Source organism: Electrophorus electricus, chromosome 26, assembly GCF_041902795.1.
Source record: "Electrophorus electricus isolate QZ-2024a chromosome 26, ASM4190279v1, whole genome shotgun sequence".
Taxonomy (NCBI): domain Eukaryota; kingdom Metazoa; phylum Chordata; class Actinopteri; order Gymnotiformes; family Gymnotidae; genus Electrophorus; species Electrophorus electricus.
Window position 1 is genome coordinate 12,691,663 of NC_137522.1, and position 21,969 is coordinate 12,713,631.

Consider the following 21,969-nt stretch of genomic DNA (forward strand, 5'->3'; position numbering starts at 1 on the left):
AATAATCACACACACAAACACACTATGGTATTACTATCTTTGTGTTTATTTACTGTAGCTATATAATTATATGCATACATCTAACCTTATACACTGTAACCAAAACCATTTTCACTCTTTCAGTTGTTCAGATAAAAGCTGTTTTTGTCTAAATGCTTGTGGACCTGCCAAATATCCAAACAGTGTCGAGGATTTTTGGATTTTATTATGGGAGCATGAAAAACTATATACATGCCCCTCCACACACACACACACAAAACAAACATGGTCATTAGGCTCTGTGCGAGGTCAGCACCAGGAACAACACGCGCACCCTTCCAAAATTCCAAAGTTATCATCTGGCATAGGACACAAATCCATAGCATGAACTCTTAGTAAAACCTCTAATTGTCTAATGTTTAAACATTGCCACCTTATCTGGTTATTGTCAGTGGCACCTCGGCCTACGCAGAGATTCAGAAAAGCCTTTTCCACATTAACAATATATTAGAGGGGCTACGTAACAGGCACTTAAGGCACATGTGTTCATATCCTCACAGGAAACATTTTCTAAAATTTTTAAACAATAGATTTTGGGAAGGCTTTGGTCAACAGTCAAGATCTTAGGCATCAAGCGTTAGTCATCCGAGGTGACCAGTGTAATTTTGCGATAAATTCAGCAGTTAAGTAGCCTTAAGTACATATGTTTTAAAATTATCAAAACAAACTTTTCAGGCTGAATTACAGACACACAAAAATAGCGTACTTATCAAAACAGTTTCAAAATACTAATCTAATTTAAGAAGTGTGTACAAGACTAAACATAATATATGTAAAAGACATAAATGTGTAGTCATGACTGTTAATCTAAACATCATAGGCTTGAGGAAAATTTTGGACCAAAGTCCTACCAAAATCCTAGTCTTCTTATTGTGTGCTTCTTTGTTTTGAGTGCAGCTGTGTTCAGCTACGAGTAACCATGTATTGTCTAAGTCACATTATCTTCTGTTTTATCAGGGTAAGTGTGGGATTTTCTCCCACCTAGCTTCTTTTAAATTCTGGCCCGATGCCAGGGGAGCTGGCTCTCCTACCTCTCTCTGCAGGTTGATGTCTGCACCTTGCAGGATGAGTTCCCTTGCGCAGTCATAATGACCACTGTAGGATGCCACCATGAGCGCTGAGGTCCCATACTGTAACACAGCATGAAAATTAAAGCATGTATCAAATCCTAACATCACCACCTCGAGGGATTAAACCAAGAACTGCATCTGCATTTGTGGTGCTTGCATTTTGGTAACTTTGTCTTAGCGGCAGCCTATTTTATTCATGTAGGTGTTTACTGATTAATATGTGTGTGCAATAGTGAATGCAGAGGAAACCCATACACTGTCTTTGCAATCCACGTCCACGCGGCCACTGTTGAGCAGCAGCTGAAGAAGCGCTAGGTTGCCCTTTCTCGCTGCCCAAAACACAGCGTTGGCCAGGGGCGTTTCCTTCTGCCGGACAGATGCACACACGCAGAAAGTAATAACATTATGGTCACAATGCGCAGCTTATGTCGTATTTACATAAGACATTGTGCCTATGCGCAAAGTACCATGAGGAGGGAAGTAGAACTTGGGGTGCAAAACGGTAAATGAAATACTGTTACCAGGGCCATCTCGAAACTGCATGTCAGTGCAACCTGTCATCGGACCATCATCGGCATTTTTTGACTGATCTCTTCAGTTGAGCTACCCCTACCACATATGCTCCAACACGACAGATGCATAATATGAAATAAACGAAAGCGTTTTTCTACTTCAACTACTCTGTGTATAACGCTGACCAGGACCGGACACACAGCAAACGCTCGTGGCTCATTTTGGACATGTCCTATGAACCGCATAACTAGGTCGTGTACTCCAAAAAACGATTTACCTTGAAAGACATGCTGAACTCATTCGTCACTCATTCCGCTAGCGTGTAGACTATCGCAGTCAGCTTTAGCTATGCCGCGTTTTCCTTTGTATCGCAGTAATTGTAGTATTTATGGCGGCCGGGGGACTCTCAGCTCTGTTGGTGCGGTTACTGCGGAACAGCGCCAGAAGCGTTTGCTTCAGCAGAGTGAATTCCCTCTCTGTCCTTCCTGATGACGAGCGCACTCTCTTTTTCTTAAGCACACACACACGCACGCACGCGCGCGCGCGCGCACACACGAGCAAAGCACAGAAACAAATCCTTTTTTGCTTGCTTTCAACAATTATTTTATGCATCTTGTGTGTTTTAGGTTCTTTATAGTGTATATATTTTGAGCATTTTTATTCAACCTATGTTTATCATTTAGCTGCTATACATTCGGTACAAACACCTGATTTGTTATAGATATGGAAATAGGGATGGAAATGGTCAAACACTAAACATGCAATCAGTCCAAAAACAAAACTGTATTAAAACACACTTTAGGCAGGGACGAGATGACTGTACCTGTGGCTGTGTCTCTTCTGACGTGTATGACTAGCGTGGACTGTTATTGACGGACACTTATAATTTGAGGGCTCTCTCCGTCCGTGCCTGGATTAGAACGCACGACTGCACGAAACATGACAGCGAAGGCACACCTTCCACACGCTCTATATAACCGGGGAACGATCACTGCTGCAGCGTCCTCTGTTCAGCATCCATCCTCTGCACAGGGTTTGCAATAACATGCATGGTGAGTGGAACTTCCATTACAGACTTATATCTTATATTTGGACCATCGGCATATTCACCCTACCTATTATACGTTTTTTTTGTGAATACTCGCAAGATTATGTCTACAAAGTACATGTTAGTGCAATACGTAAGGATGGGGAGAAGAAAGGGACTGTGTGTTGACAGTGCTATTTGGACAGGAATTCGTCAAATCCACTGGATGGCGCTGTTTAGCAGAACGGCCCTGGTCGTTGTCTTCGTATTGGCGCCGCTCGGAGCAGCAACAGATTCAGAAGAAGAGTCGCCGTCAGAGTGGAAGCAGTGGAAAGAAGCCCACGGAGTGTCATACGAAGAAGAGGTCTCACTGACAGACGACTTTATAATGCTCATTAGATCAAACCAGACAGGCAGACTCATTTTTACAGTTCAAATTTAAATAATACGATTGATATGAAAAATTACGGTGTAGGTCTATATGACAAATAAAAATGGTAATCACATGCATTATTTGAGCCATTTCCATAAGGTTTCCACTTCTGGTGTTTCACTTTTGCAAAAACAGAAGCAGAGAATAATTACAAATCAGTCTTCTCAGTTCGTCTTATTTTATTATTTCCTAATTTATAACTTGCCTGTTCTTGTCTACAGAGGGATGACACTGAAAGACGGGTCATTTGGGAGAGCAACAGGAAACTGATTGAGGAAAACAATGAAAGATTTCAGAAGGGAATGTCAGAGTTTACTATGACAATGAACAAATATGGCGACCTGGTAAGTCATATATATATATATATATATATATATATATATATATATATATATATATATATATATATATATATATATATATATATATATATATATATATATATATATATATATATATACACGCATACGAAATTGGAAATAATCTACAAACCCCCCCCCCCCCGCCTCGCTCTTATTGTCATATATATATATATATATATATATATATATATATATATATATATATATATATATATATAAAATGTATGTGTATGTATGTGTATTATATATATATATATATATATATATAATGTATGTGTATGTATGTGTTACATTATATATATATAATGTATGTATGTGTATTTTAAATATATATATAATGTATGTGTATGTATGTGTATTATATATATATATATATATATATATATATATATATATATATATATATATATAACACATACATGCACATACATACATATATATATATATAATACACATACATACACATACATTATATATATATATATATATATATATATATATATATATATATATATATATATATATATATAATACACATACATACACATACATTATATATATATTTAAAATACACATACATATATATATATAAATATATATATTTATATAATATATAAATATATTTATATATTTATATAATATATAATATATAATATATAAATATATTTATATATTTATATAATATATTTATATATATTTATATATATTTATATATTTATATAATATATAAATATATATATATAAATATATATATTTATATAAATATATATATTTAAAATACACATAAATATATATATTTAAAATACACATTATATATATATATATATATATATATAACACATACATGCACATACATACATATATATATATATAATACACATACATACACATACATTATATATATATATATATATATATATATATAAAATGTATGTGTATGTATGTGTATTATATATATATATAAAATGTATGTGTATGTATGTGTTACATTATATATATATATATATATAATGTATGTATGTGTATTTTAAATATATATATATAATGTATGTGTATGTATGTGTATTATATATATATATATATATAATGTATGTGTATGTATGTGTTACATTATATATATATAATGTATGTATGTGTATTTTAAATATATATATAATGTATGTGTATGTATGTGTATTATATATATATATATATATATATATATATATATATATATATATATATATATATATATATATATATATATAATGTATGTGTATGTATGTGTATTATATATATATATATGTATGTATGTGCATGTATGTGTTATATATATATATATATATATATATATATATATATATAAAATGTATGTGTATGTATGTGTATTATATATATATATATATATATAATGTATGTATGTGTATTTTAAATATATATATATAATGTATGTGTATGTATGTGTATTACATTATATATATATATATATATATATATATATATATATATGTGTAATGTATGTGTATTATATATATATATATGTAATGTATGTGTATGTGTGTGTATTATATATATATATATATATATATATATATATATATATATATATATAATGTATGTGTATGTATGTGTTATATATATATAATGTATGTGTATGTATGTGTATTATATATATATATATATAATGTAAGTGTATGTATGTGTATTATATATATATATATGTATGTGTATTATATATATATAATGTATGTGTATGTATGTGTATTATATATATATATATATGTATATAATGTATGTGTATGTATGTGTATTATATATATATATATATATGTAATGTATGTGTATGTGTGTGTATTCTATATATATATATATATAATGTATGTGTATGTATGTGTATTATATATATATATATAATGTATGTGTATGTATGTGTATTATATATATATATGTATGTGTATTATATATATATAATGTATGTGTATGTATGTGTATTATATATATATATATATATATATATATATATATATATATAATGTATGTGTATGTATGTTTATTATATATATATGTAATGTATGTGTATTTTATATATATGTAATGTATGTGTATTATATATATATATATATATATATATATATATATATATATATATAAATCTATAAATGGTTTATTTTTAATCCAGAATCGGCAGGAGTACAAGCAGTTGCAGGGAGCTAAGATCAATAGCAAGACAGCAAGGAATGGGAAGACTGTGTCTGCATGGAAGCTGAGGCTCCATGCTAAGAAGCTGAGAAAGTCCAGTGTGGACTATAGGCCACTGGGATACGTCACTGAAGTTAAAGACCAGGTGAGCTTTAACTCCCTTCACTAACCAGTGTTAGTTAGCGTCTCCATAAATATGAACCAACAATTTAAAGAACTGAAGAAAACATGCATATGTCCGTGCGCATACATGACAGTTGTGAGGAACATTATTATTTAAGGAATTGTTTAAGAGTTAAGGGACCGTTTAAGAGCAGAACCTTAAAAGAGCATTAACTATTCTTGTTATTTGTCCCTTAGGGCTACTGTGGGTCATGCTGGGCGTTCAGCACTACAGGTGCCATCGAGGGACAAATGTTCAGGAAGACAGGCCGACTGGTGTCCTTAAGTGAACAGAACCTGGTGGACTGCTCCAGGTCGTATGGCACATATGGCTGCAGCGGGGCATGGATGGCTAACGCCTACGACTATGTCATTAGCAATGGGTTGCAAGCATCTGACACGTACCCCTATACCTCTGTGGTGAGCAAGATGTGCAGTCAGTCAGACGATTACACTGTTTGATAGGCAGCGGTTTCAGCTTCATTATTAAGGTCATTTACTGTTTTATGGTCTTAACATCAAAAACCACTTATTTATGGCACCAAGCTGTTCCTCTGAATGGCTTCAACCTCTGTGGAATATGTAGTTCTATAAATAGGTTATAACTACTTAACTGTTTATCTTACCTGTTTACTAGGACACGCAGCCCTGTTTCCATGACAGGAGCCAAGTTGTGGCCCAAATTAGTGACTACAGATTCATTCCCAAAGGAAACGTACAGGCATTGGCTGATGCCTTGGCAACTATTGGTCCAATAACTGTTGCAGTAGACGCTGACCACCCAAGCTTCCTGTTCTATAGCTCAGGTAAGATGTAAAAACAATTTTTTAGCCAGATTATGTTCAAAGAGCACAAATAATTCCACCATTTCACTGCGTGTCCACCATTTCACTGCGTGTTGTACTGTGTATGACTATGTATGTGACAAATAAACCAAACTTGAAATAAAGGTGTATTCTGCTTTTCTTTAAAAAAAAAAAAAGAAAAGAAAAAAAAAAGAAGTTTAAATGTTTGAATGCAGGGATCTATGAGGAGCCCAGCTGTAATCCAAACAACCTCAGCCATGCTGTACTCCTGGTTGGCTATGGTTCTGAGGAGGGCAGGGACTACTGGATCATCAAAAACAGGTGAGCATACATCTCTGTCTCTGTTCTTCTAGTGTAGGAGTGGCCGGGCCATATTGTTTACCCTGCTCAACAAGAAGTGCTTGGGTTAGCTTAAGTGACTGAGTGTGCAGTTCAGCTATAACAGCATTGTAATTACACAGTGTGTTGAATCAGCTGTGCCAGAGCAGGGGAAAGAGTGAAATGTGTTTAGTTTAAAGTCAGTTACGATGTGTAGACTGTTCATTTGTTCATATACAGCTGTTACAAAGTTCTGACAGCCTTGGAATAAAACTCTGCACTTAGTTGGAGCTGAGGTTGTCACTTTGCTATTATCAGTAGAAAGGAGCTCCTGAATTCCAACTGAGGCATTCTCTGTGTTTTGAGTGAGTCATGTGACCTTAAGGTTCTTCTTTCCTCTGCCGTCAGCTGGGGCGCAGCCTGGGGAGAGGGAGGCTACATGCGAATGCGTCGGAGCAGGAGTAACACCTGCGGCATTGCCAGCTATGCGCTCTACCCCATTGTATAAAAGCTTTGTACCATATAAGGGCTTTGAATTATATAAGGGCTTTGAATTATATATACATATATATATATATATATATATATATATATATATATATATATATGGCTGCCAGAAGGCCACCCCTCCTTATATTTGTATTATATAAGGGCTTTGAATTTGCCAATAAAGAGGGCTTGAGCTACAGCTCAGTGATCAGTTCCTTGTGTCAAAAAACTTATTTGAGTTCACAAAAGACTTAAAAACATACCAACACAGGGACTTCATTCTCCAATGAGAGCCTTGTGTGTTTTAGGGTTTGGTTCAGTGGTCTTCCAGGTCTGCTATTACATCAGGCCCTCACTGCACACACCAAAACACTATTCCTTTCAGTTTTTTAGATGTTAGCCAACTGGATTTTGTATTTCATATTTGATTATGTATAAAAGTCTAGATATTTTGTTGTCTATACCAAAGCTAAATCTCATCATATAATTGTTGAGGAACCAGCTCAGAGATGCCTGAAGGAGACATTTTAAGTGCCAGTCATGCAGCCACACCTCTGTCAGCTTGGTACAGTCCAGGGACAGTCCAAGTACAGTACAGGTGAGCCTCTGAATAAGAAACCTTCAGGAAAGCAGTGAGGCTTCCTGCCATAGTACTTAAAGCAGAGCAGGGAAATTTACTTAGGTAAACTAAGTGCTGTCTTAGATGTGTCAATCATCAGTCATCTAGCAAAGAAATTATTAAATCACAGTCAGGTCTTTGAACATGTTCTGTAAACATAAGTGCAGAGGATCTAAGACCAGTTGCTGATTCTCTAAATTAAGGCAAATTTTTAAATTGTTTGTAATGGGAGATGTTCCTGCATGACCATGAAAGGATTTCTCCTTCCACCCAGAGCCCATTGTAGCAGGTGATGTTCAGGACATGCTGTCCCACCGCCACACCCACTCAGTAAACTCACTGCACAGTTTACAGAGTTGCTGCAAAGACTTGAACACATCACACCCTGAAGTCTCACATAGCTCTGGAGACATCCACAAGGCTAAGTGCACGAGTGTTGTGTCTCGTTTAAGCGTGCACCACATTCTTTCCCACAGTAACGCTCACTTGATGACAGAATGCTTGCACTAGCTGTCCAGGCTGAGATGTTTATGTCCGCCATTAGTGTTCTGTTATCAGGGCCTGTTTTGTTTGGACTGACCCTGGCATGTACCACTATGTAAAGACCATGCAATGCAGTCATCAGACCACAGTCACATGACAACAGTGTTGCCCATGCCAACACTCTTATAATTGCTCTTATATATGTTATACTGATTGATGCACTAATTAAACCTAAAACACACTTAATGCCTTAAAGAAAAGGAACGATTCATAAAGGTGTTATCACAAAGGTGGGCTGTAGCCGGAGGGAGGAGAGATAAGCTTAGGAACAGATGCAAATATTAGAACAAGTTAAAAAGCGATTCTTTGCTCCTTCTAGCGCCTGCACTGGCATATGAGAAGCTGAACCTTTGTCTGCCTTCAGAATGTGTGTATCACTGTTGCCTCTGGACTGGCAAGCAGGTAGATAAAAAATGATCTTTGAACCCAAGAGCACTTTCGTTGTTTATAGTTTCTTAGCATCTTCATTTTGCTTGGCCTTTTGAGTAATATTTGAGTAGTTGCAATCTAGATGGAACTTTTCATCTTAGCTTGGAGTTTTGAGTAGTATTTGAATATTGTTTCAGATTTTTTCCTTTTTTTTGAGAATTCTTTGCAGTGAAGTGAAGAAGTGGGTAGTGGCTGGCAGATGAGCACACCATCCATGGGAGAAGGGAACACAGGTGCAAACTGGCTTGTTCCCAGGTGTTCTGTGTTCTGTTGAGCACTTCATTTAGGATGAGGTGTTTGTGGGGTCTGCTGCTCTTCTGTCTGGCTGGTCCTTGCCTGTGTGCTACCGCTCAGAACTCACCACCTGGCCACATTCAGGTCAATGGTGAGCATCAGCAAGCTTCAAGAATATACTGTGACCCCACTTACAACAACCACTCTGCTGGGGCAGTTATGCAGGTAAGCTGCTGTTCATCCTTGTAATAAGTAAACATGGGCCTGAAACGGTCATTCTAGTGTAGGTAATCACTCTAATCTACTGTATGTTTAAAAATGTTTTAAAAGGCTGGAAAACAGGAAGCTGACGAAATCCATTTATGATAATTAGCAGGCTTGCTGTAATTCATACCATGCAGGGGTATTTGCTTTCCCAGCGAAGGCGTGTTTATTGTGTACGGCATATAGTGATTGTGAGCTTCACTCTGTGAGCTGGAATCTGTGCAGGGCTGTGATCCTGGGCAGTATAGGGAGAGGAGAGGACCTTACAGGGGACAGTGTGTTCCCTGTAATTGCAATGGCCTTTCTCACGAATGTGACCCAGCCACGGGAAAATGCGTGGTAGGTGTCTTTGTCTCTTGGTTCCATTCTGTCACTTTTCCCAACATTCAGATCATCTTAAGGTTGATTACAAACCATTTTCAAAATGACATAAAGATGAATTTGAGAAAATTATTTACTTAGAGTTTTTTTTTTTAGCTATTTGGTGATTTTAATTACTAAAACACACTAGTAAAGAACAATGAGAGGCATTTTTATTTGATATTTAGTGCTTGTAGTTCTCAGGGCAGGTTTAGACACTACCTTCACACTCAGACATATTAAGCAATTACTTGAGAGCAAGATCAATCACCTGGCAACATTTCCAACAGCTGACTTAAATCTTCACACGCACAAGAAGTGACATGATAAATTCATTTGAAAACCAACATGTCCCAAAAGCGATGTGGGTGTTCTTTTTTAAATCAGGACTGATTACAGAGTAGAGATTGTGGGCCCTGTCTGGATAATCAGGCAGGAGGATATTCTAGAGTGAGGTTGAAAGTGACTAATCAAATCTTATTCAAACATGAAGTGTCATGATTGTGTCCTAGGGTGTTGTGATATAGGTCTTCATACTGTCCAACAGGTTAATCTGGGAGATAGTTCCTATTGTTGCTGTTGGACTACAATAAACCGCATCCTAGTCTGTCTTATAAGAACAAGGCAGGGAGCTGCTTCACATTCCCTTCTGATGTTCACTTCATCATCTAGAACTGCCAGATGCATACAGCAGGAGATCACTGTGAACAGTGTGCCGAGGGTTACTATGGCAATGCAGCTGTCGGGACATGCTGGCTGTGTCCATGCTCCTACTCTGATCAACCTCACAGGTATACTGCTGTTCATAACACACTCACACACACACCCTGGCCAAAACACAGCATTGACCAGACACACCCATGTTCAAACAGACACACACACACACACCACTGTATGCCTCATTTGTGCTAATGTTACTCTTGATTCTTAACTGAACAGTGATTATTACTTGAAAATTATGCTTGACCTTTTTTCAGTTTTTCTTTTGGTTGTCTGTGGGTTGGAGATGAGTTTACATGCCTGTGCCAAGCAGGTTATTCAGGAGCCCGCTGTGAAAGGTATGTCTCTATAGATCGCAATACTTACAACTCATTCATTTAACTAAATGCAATTCTCCCCTAAAGGGAAACTATGGAATCAACCACAAAAATATCTATGTGAAAACAGTTGGCCCTCTTTATCCAGAGGCGCTGCTTGCCTCCAGGCTAGGCAAGGCAGGCAGCTTCTTGGGGCCCTAGGCCAGTAGATGGCCCCTGAGGGCTGACAAACTTTAAACTACAGCAGTGAAAATGTGCAAACTTTGCAATGATAGTACGAGGCCTGAATTCCCCAAGGGGGCCCCGCGTGACTCTACTCACGTTGCAAATAGCATGCACGATTGAAAGTTGTTGTCAACAACGAAAGCTAGTCAATATAAATGAAGACGAGTTATCCTTCTGGCAGTGAAAAGAGAAAGAAAAAAATGAGTGAAAAAGGTGGTGAGTGGATCAGATAGTAACAATTAAATATAATGTTAAAAAGAGCTGCTAGTCTAGCCTTAACTGTGGGGATGATATATTTGAATAACTTCCAGTAGAATTACATTTTTTTTGTTTACTTTGATGTTTGACATTAGTTACCTGAGCTAGCAGAGCATTGTAGTTTGTCCAGCTATATTGAGTATCTGCAGATTTTGGGAGCCCTGGTACTAATCCCCGCAGGGAACCTGGAAACCAAGGACTGACTATTTTATTCTAAATCTTCATGAAAGTTTGTATGTTGCATCACCCATGAGTCTATTGTGGGCACACCTCCTCCTCCTTCTTTACATGTCATAGGTGTGCTGCTGGTTTCTATGGCAACCCATTAGAATTTGGAGGGAGTTGCCAGCCCTGTAAATGCAGTCATGGCAATTTTTGTGACCCCATTACAGGCGGTAATCACTTTTGAACCTGATTTCTACATTTGTTATTATGTTGGATTTGAAGTTGTGCTGTGAATGTGAAGATATTATCTTTCTATAGAGTGTGAAGCCCCAGAAGATCCTAGTACGGCTCAAAACTGCCAAGGTTTGTAATCAGCCTCCATTGTAGTCATATACCATCATATAAGTCAGTGTGGAACTCAGGTTCAGACAAGAGGTCTTTTACTTTAGTCCCATAGAACCCCAGTCCCAGTCAGTTTATTGTGTTCCACACTTTAATACAGCTTTTCTCACTAGATACTCTATATTTCTGCTTAATTCCAGCTCACAGCACACATGAACAAAGTCTTTAAACACATTAAATACTTAGTACAGGTGTACTAAACCTCTCTGGTAGGCCCTGGGGACTGCATTCAGAACCAGCATTCCAAGGCACATGAAATGAATCCTTGGAAAATTCAATCCTGGGGAATGTTAGCCTATGTACTGAGGTCACCTTCCAGGACCATATCAGTGCCACTCTGGCTTAAGTGCAATAAAATAAGAATCAGTTACAAATGTTTCCAGCACCAGTGATATCTGGCAATTCAATCCAGATTTAATTGTCTCGGTTTTCTTCTTGTAGAGTGTGATAGCTGCATTCAGACATTAGTGGATGATCTAGAGGCAGTGGGTTTTGAGTTCTCCAGATTAAAGGCTCAACTAGAGTCTTATAGTGAAAACACTGCATATCTCACTGCACTGAGAGAACTGGAAGATGCCACTGATGCTATAAAGGTAGCAGAACAACACATGACCCCTTAACACCATGCTGCACATTGATTGTTTTAGTCTAAAGGAATAAAAGAAACAAAAGAAATCGAAAATACTTGACATCTCTCACACAGTGGGGTTTTGTTTCATTACTTCAGGTGCTAGTAATTAAATACAGAATGTCTGTCCGTGTGCTGAAACCCAAGGTGAAAGAGTTAGAGAAAGACATGGATAGTGTCAAAAATGATTTGAACACACTTAAAGTCAAGGTAAAGTCAAGTTCTGCTCCCTATTCCTGACTCCCATAAATAGTAGGATTGTTTTTTAACTTTACACTCCATTAAATAATTTTTAAATCATGCATTTGTGAGTGCTCATAAAGTGTGTATACGATCATATTTGAATATTCAAATCTGTTATTTTCAGGCAGATCTGACATCTTTAGCCCTAAATGAGTTATTAGGTGATCTGGACACAATCCACCACCTGGGCCATGATCTACTCACTGAAACCAAGGAGCTTTTGAAAAGAATAGAAGGTCAATACAAATCAAATCATTTGGCCTTTGCCATTACATACCACCTTTTAGAGGTGGGACATTTGTTTGCATGGTCCTTATTCCACACTGAATGTTACACATTCCTTAACTCCCCTTGACTCCATAGATGGATGCTTATGTGCAGTTGTCTGAAAAAGCAGAAACGTAGCCAGACCTTTGTGTTGTATGCTGTATGGACTGTCTCTAACCCTCATGGTCATGGCCACCCCGATGCTCATTTAGAGCTCCTGGAACAGCTGAAGATGTCCAACGACACCGGCGCTGTGGAAGCCATCAGGATGTTAGAGGAAGTGCAGCTCATCATGGCTGACATGAGGAGACATGACTGCCAGGTGCAGAGGAGGCTAGCTGAGGCTGAGATCAGGGAAGCAGAGAGGCGTAAGTTACTGCTAATCAGGTTGTTTTGTCTAAATCACCCAAAAATATGCTTCGCTGTGGCTGTTGTAAAGATTCGGCTCTTGAGCTACTTGTGCCTGGCCATAATCAGTGACTGCTCTGACAGGTCTCAGGAAGTTTAATATTTATTTGGTGCATGTCATTCCAGTCAGGAGAACTTCTTTTTGCTCCCGAGAGAGAGAATTTCTACAAATTTCCTGTGTCTTTTCCATAGTCTTAGACTACATCATGAAGAACCTAAATGGACCAGTAACTGACACTCTGGCTACTGCTAAGCAAATAGGTCAAGATTTGATGTTCCAGGTCTCTAAGGTTAAAGATCTCGAGGAAGCCCTGAAACAGGCAGAGAAAATGGTTAACAAGTCCAAACTCATCAATGATGCAAATGAGGTATCTGTGTCAAGCATTCTGGTAATTACACACTTAGGAGTTTTAATTAAACAATTAAAAATGTACATATTTGGTAAACTACAATCCTTATGTTACAGAAGTGCGAGAAGATATTTAGAAAAGAGCAGGTCAACATCTCTGCTGATTTGGCCATGATTAGAGGAACGTTGAGAGACATGGTAAACCTTCAGAAGATGATGCAAGACCTAAAGAATGTAAGAATTTTAATATTTTTACATTTAACATTTTGCAGGTTTATGACTCATAAGTGCAACAAAATCACATTGCTGCTCATCTGTATTTTATTTTTTGACTTCTGCAGAAGGTTAAGAACAATTTTCATTCAACTCTCTTTCGTTCAGCATCGGGGTTTTGTTGTTAATCAGAACTCTGCTGCTTTTCAGAGCTATGGAGGACTTGCTGCTGAACTGGATGGAGCAAACACAGGTATAAACAACAGACTCAGCATGCTATCAGAGGCTGGGGCCAAGGATGGCATTGTCAGACAAGCAGAGGAGCATGCCAGTGATCTCATGAATTTTGCCATGACGTTTCAAATGTAGGTTCACATATTAACAATTTATACCCAACAAAACTCTAATGCTGAATTAACACTGGGTTTTTCCGAGCATTGCTTCAACGGGTGCCCATCGTAACCCTCCATATAATTTAAGACGTGCTTCAACATTCAAAACGGACAGGGAAATTTGTTTCGTTTTTCTACTTATGACTTTGCAAAATACCTCCATGGATGCAGTGGTAGAGGTAGCAGTCTGTGGGTTTCCTGTATTTTACTATAGAAATATAATTCTAACTCTTACCCACACTTTCTTTGTAGGTCTCTGCTGAATTTTACCAACACTTCAGCAGTTCACAAGTCAGTAGAGGCAATCCATACCTACAGTGATGTCATAGATGCTATCAAGAATGTCGAGTTAGCAGCCAATGATGCGAAAGAAGATGCAGAACAGGTACTGGAGGTGAGTGCTACTGGTCCAAACATGCGGCATTTAATTAGTGTAATAAGTCAGTCATATTCAAAGGACTGTTTTTCTTTTTTGGACAGGACATGGAAGTACAAAATCTGACTAAGAAGGCCAAAGACCTGAACAACTCCACAAAAGCCTTACATTACAAAGCGTTGAAAGCTGAGAATGAGTTAAAAGGTGTCTGTGCTGTTAGTATTATTTGATATAGCTTTGATATGCAGTAGGCCTGGTCTACCTTGATAAAACAACAACTTTTCATATTTGCCTTAAGAGATCATGCAAAAATACAGTGCCATTAAAAAGCGCTTAGAAAAGGGGAAGGATAAACAAAGAAGTATGAACAGAGAGATTCAAGCCATCAAGGAGGAGCTGAACAACATTTCCAGTGGTGTGTACCCCCCAGTGTACCCCCCAGTGTATCCCCCAGTGTACCCCAGTTCACCCCCAGTTCACCCCCAGTGTATCCCCAGTGTACCCCAGTTCACCCCCAGTGTATCCCCAGTGTACCACAGTGCATCCACTACCCAGCCAACAGCCCCACTTTAACACACTTTTGGATCTATTTCTTTTCATTTAGATGATATTACTGCTGTTCTGAACCAAACTAAGGATGCTGTCCAGGCTGCCAACAGCATAGTGAACTTTATCATAGCACGACTGGAGAATATAAGTAAGGGGTTGGACAAGATGACAGTTTCCAGTGGCGATTCAGATGTGCACAGTATACTCAGCCATGTCAACAAAACATGTAAGCTTCTTCACCTGCTGCACGGATGGAGGGATTGGCGGACAATAATGATTTTATTGTAACAAAATAAAGGCATAGTTTTTCCAGGTCTTAGTGTAGGAGTCAGGCCAGCAAAAGAGAATTCGGTGCTGGCTTTCTTTCATAATGCCTTAAAGGTCCATGCCCATCCTTAGCTAGAATTAGCACATATTGATATGACCACCTATGTGCTGTGTATTCAAAGAAGTGCTAAGGAAACTTGCTCTAAGGAGTGCATTTGTTGACATGCTTCTTGTCAGTGAAGGAGCTTAACAAACTCCTCCCCTTGCTGCCTGATACTCTGGCTGAGGTGGAGGGTCACAGCACAACCCACATGTCCAACAGTATCACAAGGATCAAAGACATGATCAAGGAGAGCAGGGACATGGTCAACAGTGTAAGTGCTGAAGAACACTAGGGGAGCTTCCCCAGCATGGTTTAGCTCTTCTCACCCTGACTCACTGTAAGCAAACGCAAAATCCAAGATATCTTTTGGACTGATTTCCCAGACCCAGGGATTCCAGTGACAAATTGCCATTGACATTTCAACTATTCAATATTTATAATTTTAAATATTTACTTATTGACTTTTCACATTCTAGAACATTTTAAAAGCATTATCTAATCTTCCCGACTTTTGTTATTGTTTGGGCATATGGCATTTGTGCCTTGTGCCTCCAGATCAGGGGTCCCATGTTATTCTCTGGTGATAGCCACATAGAGCTTCGCCCTCCTACAAACTTGGAAGACCTCCGTGCCTTCACAGCCTTCAATCTTATGCTTCGCCGGCCCTCAGTAGATCCTCCACATGGGGACAGCCGCAGATGGCACCAAAGTAGGGCAGAGGAAGACAATCTGTTTGTCCTTTACCTGGGAAATAAGAATGTAAGGAGGCTGCATTTTCTTTTTGTGTGGGAACTAAATGAACCGTGAATAATTGTATTAATTCTAATCTGCAGCAGCACACTTGCACAATTCCTGTATTCATAGATGGTTTCATTGGTGGTACAGTTTAATGGTTTGTTATTGTTTTATTGAAAAGGGCACTGGCTTTATACAGAATGTGTTGCTGTCACTTATAGCCAGTGCATTATGTTACCTGTCCACATACAGTCACAAAGTGATTATGTTGGCATGGTGGTCAGAGACAGTGTGCTGTATTGTGTCTACAAACTGGGAGGTGTATTCCATGAGATAGAGACTCGAAGAATCATCGAGTCCAGATTTAACAGCACCTTCATGGACAGAGTGGACTTCCGCAGGTAAGAGCAATATTGTTGTTTATCTTGACTGACATTTAATTTACATTTACACTTTTCTGCAAAGCGACTTACATTTATGACTGAGTACAACTTGAGCAATTGAGGGTTAAGGGTCTTGCTCAGGGGCCCAACAGTGGTGTGGCTTGAACCAGCAACCTTCCAATTCCAAGTCAAGTACCTTAACCACTGAGCTACCATTGCCGCATTTAATTTTTGCCAAAGTTTGCCCAATTTAATAATGTGGAAGTAAATTCAAAGAAAAATGTTGCCTTACCTCTTTCCATCTCTGTTTCCTTATTAGAGTCTACCAGGATGGAGAAGTTATTTATACACAGAAATATAATTCACCTAACCCCTTAACAAAGCCTCCAATGACTAATGAAGCTAATACAACAGTGAGCTTGCTGGATCTGGACCCAGATGATATGGTCTTGTATGTAGGAGGCTATCCCAATGACTTCACTGTAAGAGAAAATTCTATATATTTGCCTGTCTTTTGTCAGAAAGGGATATACCCTAATTTCAGTCGAGTGATTGTTTCTCATTGTTTCTCATTTTTGAACTGAAACATTTTAATTTTAATTAAATCCTATGGCTTTGTAATATTAGCCACCCAAGGAGCTCCGGTATCCTAATTATAAGGGATGCATTGAACTTTACACATTAAATGAACACATCCTCGGTATTTACAACTTCCAGCGAGCCATCAACATAAAAAATACCGACCAGTGTCTAAGGTAAATGGAAATATTCCTCCTCTCAGACTCCACCCAGAATAGAGATTGCTAAAGTGGCTGTAGATTGCTATAGAGACTGTTGATTGTTTTTGCCTTCTCTCTTAGAGAGGATAGAAGTGAAGGGAAATATTTCGATGGTACAGGCTATGGCAAGATCAAAACGACCAACAAAAGTAGAGCGGTCATGTTCTATGTGCAAAGTCGACAAGAAGACACCATGCTGTGTTTTATGGGTAATGAGGTGAGGAGAAATAAGCTGATATATTTTGGCTTGACTGTATTTCACCAGGTTTATGAAGTTGAAGGCACACAAAGTACCTGCAGATTTTTCAGCACATCTCTTAAGTAGCATATTATTATGTTGCTTTCGCTTGCTTGTCTGCCTACGTGGCTGGCTTCTTGACTCTTAAGAGTATCAAAACAGGGATGAAGTAGCTTCCTGTTCTGACCTAAAGGATGATTCATTTCAATGCAAGAGCAGTAATTTGTTGTAGTAATATCCAGTTTTGTGATTTTCCATGTGTAGTTTTAATATTTTGATGTTTGAATAGGTGGTTATCGCACCAATCAAGTTATATATGGATGTAGTAGCTTGGGCATATTTAAAATCAATAGCTGCTGTTTCTTCATAGGATTCTCACCTAACTGTTACTGTGGAGGGGGGTTATGTTGTTCTGCGGGAAAGAAAAGATAAACAAACATTAACAGAAAAGAGTGAAGGGAAAGTCTTTCCCATGGTAAGGAGCACCAGAAGAAATATCAGATCTTATTGCTATTTTCTAGATAATCTCTAGTAAAATGACATGATCCCTAATTTTAAGTCTTTACTTCTTTACATACAGATGTATCTTTATTATTAATTCTGCAGCTAATACAACAATTTGCATGGAGCTATTAAGACCAACAACTATAACCTCTGCTTTTTTCCCTATAGGGTTACCCTCACCACATTAAAATCATCCAGTCTTTCTCTAAGCATAAGGTTCATGCTGCTAAGTATTCAGTCAACATTTTAGTCAACTACAGGCCCTACAAACAAGCATTTATAGGGGGCGTTCCAAAAGTGATTGCAGAAAGGTAATGGGAGGTTTAATGTCTGAGTGCGGCTCTATACTCTATCTGTGATGTGAAATACAAAACTGTACACCCCCCCCCAAATACTTATGCCCCCAGATGCCATAGGTTTTTACATAATTTTCAGAAAAAAGTCATCAAATCAAGCAGTACAATATTGTTGAAATTCTGGAATTCCCTGTTTATGGAAAACAACTTTCAAATACTTGTCAATAATAAATGTTATTTTATTACATTTGTAGTGTAGAGTGTTAAATATTAAAATCAAACTTGCCTTATTTCTATATCTATTGCCTGGTTCATTCCAGACACAATTTCAGCTTTCCGCCATTAAGAGGATGCCTCAACAGACTTGAGGTGGATGTTGCCATCAAATTTGTGGAGGAAGTTGGAATTGTCCCTGGATGTCCAACAGTGTTACTGGTGAGCCCATCTTTACACATTATTCAATAAGATTTGTATTTACTCCCTTGGGAAAAAAAACAGGAATCCACAAGAATAGATAAGTATCTTCATAATAAATATCTGAACGTGCAAAAGATCATCATGTTTGAAATCATGTTTTCCTGTAAATTCTCTTATAGTTTAAAAGAAAATGTAAAACCTGTTACCTTCACACTTATAGATGCATGTTAAACTTTCCTGAAGCTTCTGTTTTCTGTTGTAATGGATTCCATGAACCCTTTCTTACTGATGGAAGCTCAATTTTATAATTCAGTTGTTGTTTTTGTTATCAGGGCCAGCGTGAAGCTTCCTTGGACTTGCAGAGTTCCATTACTGTTGTTTCTAACATTACACACAAAATAAAGTCCATGGTTTCACTGGGGTTCCGGTCCACCCAGAGCACTGGTGTTCTTCTCAATACTGGGAAGGTGGTGAGGGCATAACACTGTCTAATATTTGCTAATTAATTTTACAGTGTTACTCTCCAAGTGACATTTGGATATGCGCTGTCATTTGTTAATGAGTTTGAACATGGAATTGATGTTGATGCATTATATCATAGCTAAAAGTTAAAAAATGCAAATATCTCATTTCTCATTTTCAAATTATTTTAAATGCATTGGAGACTAGGGTTATGGACAACCCAATCAGATATTAATTGAAGCATGGTTACATCCTGTGTTTTCTTGTGGTCCACAGAACAATGCATTTGAATTGTCTTTGGCTGATGGACATGTGGAGATGAAATACAACAGCAACATTTTAAAATCCAAGCACACATATGATGATGGACGATGGCACTACGTAACAGCATTCAGAAACAGCACAGGGTGACAGATGGGCAAGCCTTTCTCATAACACTATAAATAATGCTTTAATGCAAATTAATGCAAAATAAGAGAAGTGAACTAGTTCTTATAAAAAACCCTGTCACTTCATTCTTTCTTTCAGAATAGAACTCAGCGTTGATAATTCAGATACAGGAGTGAAACAGGCCCCACCCACAATGACTATGCAACATGAAATGAATATTATTTTAGGAAAAGAGACATTCAAAGGCTGCATACAGAATTTTTACATCAGGAGGTTAACGCAATCCTGTTATTTATTTCCTTGAATTTGTATGTATGTATGTGGAGGTAATGCATAGATTTGTGGATTTAGAACATATGCATACATTTGTAACTTATTAAGCAATAGCAATAAAAAGGAGCCATTAGAACAAGTAGCTAAATTAGCTGATTTTACTAGTCCAAATCCATTCCTGTTCTTACTGTGTCTAGGCTGCAGGAGAATACCATCCCAGCTGACTTGACTAGTTTCCATCAGACTGGCATGGTATCTTGGGCCTCATGTAGTGCACAGCCCCCCCTTCTGTCTGTTACTCAGAAACGTAATCTCAGTCGAAAGGGTCTTGTTAAGCAGTGGAACCCAAAAAAGGTATAACAACATAAGAGTAAAAGCTGGAAACCCATGTGTTAAATATGTTAAATATTATGTTCGAATGTTATATACATTTTTAGTCTCAACAGGACTGCAGTAAGTCCACTGGGCTCATCCAGGCCTTCCATCTCAGCTCCAGCAGTCAGCTGCAGTACACCATACCTCCAGAGGAGCTCAATTTCAGGTAAACCATACTCAAGTGGTCCACCACACTGGTGCAGTAGACAATGCACATGAGCACCAGGGCTGCATGAGAGGTTCATTAATATGATACTTTTAAAGTTCTTTAACCAGTCCTCCCCTTCCCGAATAGTGCATTCAAACGTCCTCTATATTTTCAGAGTGGCTTTTAGTGTCTTGTGTTTTCCAGACCCCATGTATCTCTGGAGGTGCGGACCAGGTCCTCTACTGGAATGCTGCTCCACATCGCAGACAAGCAGGGCATCTCCCGCATTGCCCTGTTCATGAGCAGAGGCAGAGTGAACCTCTTTGTCGGGGAGGGACAGTCGATCTTCTATCATAAAAAGATTAACAACGGCGACTGGCACAACGTATGCTTTTGATCTTTGGGAGCAGAGTCAATTCATCAGGATAAATGAGTGTAAATTTATCTGATGACAGTGGCTTGAGAAGCACACCTTGCAGCATGCTTAGCTGACTCAATCACCGCTGAGATGCAGATCTGTTCTAGCGTTTAGTCAAGCATACCTCTCATAGTTTCTAACCAAAGATACATAGCTTCATAACTACCATTTTAATTGAAACATGAATCAGTATATTATTGGTCATGAATGCAGAACTGGTACTATAAAAGGCTGAAATATACAAATTAGGCTTCAAAAAATGTACAGATTTTTATTACTTTCTATGCCAGCTTCTTAACCAGTCCCACACATTTCAGATGAGAGCTCTGCAGATGATATGATGAATATGATGAATCATGCCATTTATGTGATCCAACAAGTAATTGAATTTTGATCAATCATTTTTATCTATAACCATGCCATGTCAAGGGTTCCCTGACCTGAGTATTATTTTAATATATTACAACATGTATCACAACTGTAACATGTGGCAATAAAATAATGGTACATATCATTCAGGTGTTCTCCCTGTATAGCTTCTATGTAAAAGTCTGTGGTTGGGATCTGAGAGTGTCTTCATTGTTTTCTATTGGCACAGATCAAATTTAGCGTGGAGCAGCAAACTATTCATCTTCTGGTGGATGGTTACAGGGTGCCTGATGGACAGCTGAAGAAGGATGAAGGCATCTCTCTGGGCCTGGAGGCTCCTGTCTACATTGGGGCTGGACAGGTTCAACTAGCCAACAGAACTCTGGCAAGTACATCTACATGTCTGACTGAGCTGTCTGTGTGGCCTCATATGAGATCTTCTGCTCTGCTGAAA

General features: G+C 38.0%; 4 protein-coding genes and 3 long non-coding RNA genes across 10 annotated transcripts in view; 6 read left to right on the forward strand and 1 right to left on the reverse strand.

Moving 5' to 3' along the window:
- The window catches only part of ankrd29 (ankyrin repeat domain 29), a 6,442-nt gene extending 4,319 nt beyond the window's left edge, over window positions 1–2,123 (reverse strand). The window contains exons 1-3 of the mRNA XM_027005495.3: window positions 1,900–2,123; window positions 1,365–1,475; window positions 1,071–1,169 (exon numbers count right to left, since the gene is read on the reverse strand). Coding sequence (XP_026861296.1) covers window positions 1,071–1,169; window positions 1,365–1,475; window positions 1,900–1,911 — 222 coding nt within the window. The 5' untranslated portion in view covers window positions 1,912–2,123. The remainder of the gene's footprint in view (window positions 1–1,070; window positions 1,170–1,364; window positions 1,476–1,899) is intronic.
- cts12 (cathepsin 12) overlaps window positions 1–7,578 on the forward strand; it is a 23,785-nt gene extending 16,207 nt beyond the window's left edge. Inside the window, exons 7-12 of one of the 4 annotated variants that reach the window (XM_081708090.1) lie at window positions 3,304–3,426; window positions 5,603–5,767; window positions 5,983–6,204; window positions 6,422–6,590; window positions 6,806–6,911; window positions 7,317–7,578. In XM_081708090.1, coding sequence (XP_081564216.1) covers window positions 3,304–3,426; window positions 5,603–5,767; window positions 5,983–6,204; window positions 6,422–6,590; window positions 6,806–6,911; window positions 7,317–7,416 — 885 coding nt within the window. In that variant the 3' untranslated portion in view covers window positions 7,417–7,578. The remainder of the gene's footprint in view (window positions 1–3,303; window positions 3,427–5,602; window positions 5,768–5,982; window positions 6,205–6,421; window positions 6,591–6,805; window positions 6,912–7,316) is intronic. The other 3 variants (XM_081708088.1, XM_081708089.1, XM_081708091.1) reach the window with 3 other exon arrangements.
- A 4,093-nt stretch (window positions 7,579–11,671) lies between these two features.
- LOC145653847 (uncharacterized) lies at window positions 11,672–12,510 on the forward strand. The gene is made up of 3 exons (XR_014120068.1): window positions 11,672–11,761; window positions 11,850–11,894; window positions 12,375–12,510. It is a non-coding gene; the product is annotated as an uncharacterized LOC145653847 (long non-coding RNA).
- A 2,181-nt stretch (window positions 12,511–14,691) lies between these two features.
- Window positions 14,692–16,047, forward strand: LOC145653911 (uncharacterized). Its single transcript, XM_081708547.1, has 5 exons — window positions 14,692–14,827; window positions 14,914–15,013; window positions 15,110–15,224; window positions 15,414–15,584; window positions 15,863–16,047. Exons 3-5 carry the CDS (start codon window positions 15,113–15,115, stop codon window positions 16,018–16,020), a joined length of 441 nt encoding a protein of 146 aa, XP_081564673.1. The 5' UTR covers window positions 14,692–14,827; window positions 14,914–15,013; window positions 15,110–15,112; the 3' UTR covers window positions 16,021–16,047.
- An 88-nt stretch (window positions 16,048–16,135) lies between these two features.
- Window positions 16,136–18,682, forward strand: LOC145653811 (laminin subunit alpha-3-like). The gene is made up of 7 exons (XM_081708058.1): window positions 16,136–16,487; window positions 16,716–16,864; window positions 17,166–17,328; window positions 17,474–17,601; window positions 17,707–17,842; window positions 18,234–18,338; window positions 18,536–18,682. The coding sequence occupies exons 1-7, from the start codon at window positions 16,296–16,298 to the stop codon at window positions 18,680–18,682; spliced, it is 1,020 nt and encodes a 339-aa protein (XP_081564184.1). The 5' UTR covers window positions 16,136–16,295.
- Window positions 18,683–18,785: 103 nt separating this feature from the next.
- LOC145653817 (uncharacterized) lies at window positions 18,786–20,550 on the forward strand. The gene is made up of 4 exons (XR_014120002.1): window positions 18,786–19,098; window positions 19,413–19,550; window positions 19,819–20,205; window positions 20,403–20,550. It is a non-coding gene; the product is annotated as an uncharacterized LOC145653817 (long non-coding RNA).
- Window positions 20,551–20,613: 63 nt separating this feature from the next.
- Window positions 20,614–21,894, forward strand: LOC145653834 (uncharacterized). Its single transcript, XR_014120043.1, has 3 exons — window positions 20,614–20,746; window positions 20,933–21,113; window positions 21,745–21,894. It is a non-coding gene; the product is annotated as an uncharacterized LOC145653834 (long non-coding RNA).
- The last annotated feature ends 75 nt before the right edge of the window (window positions 21,895–21,969 follow it).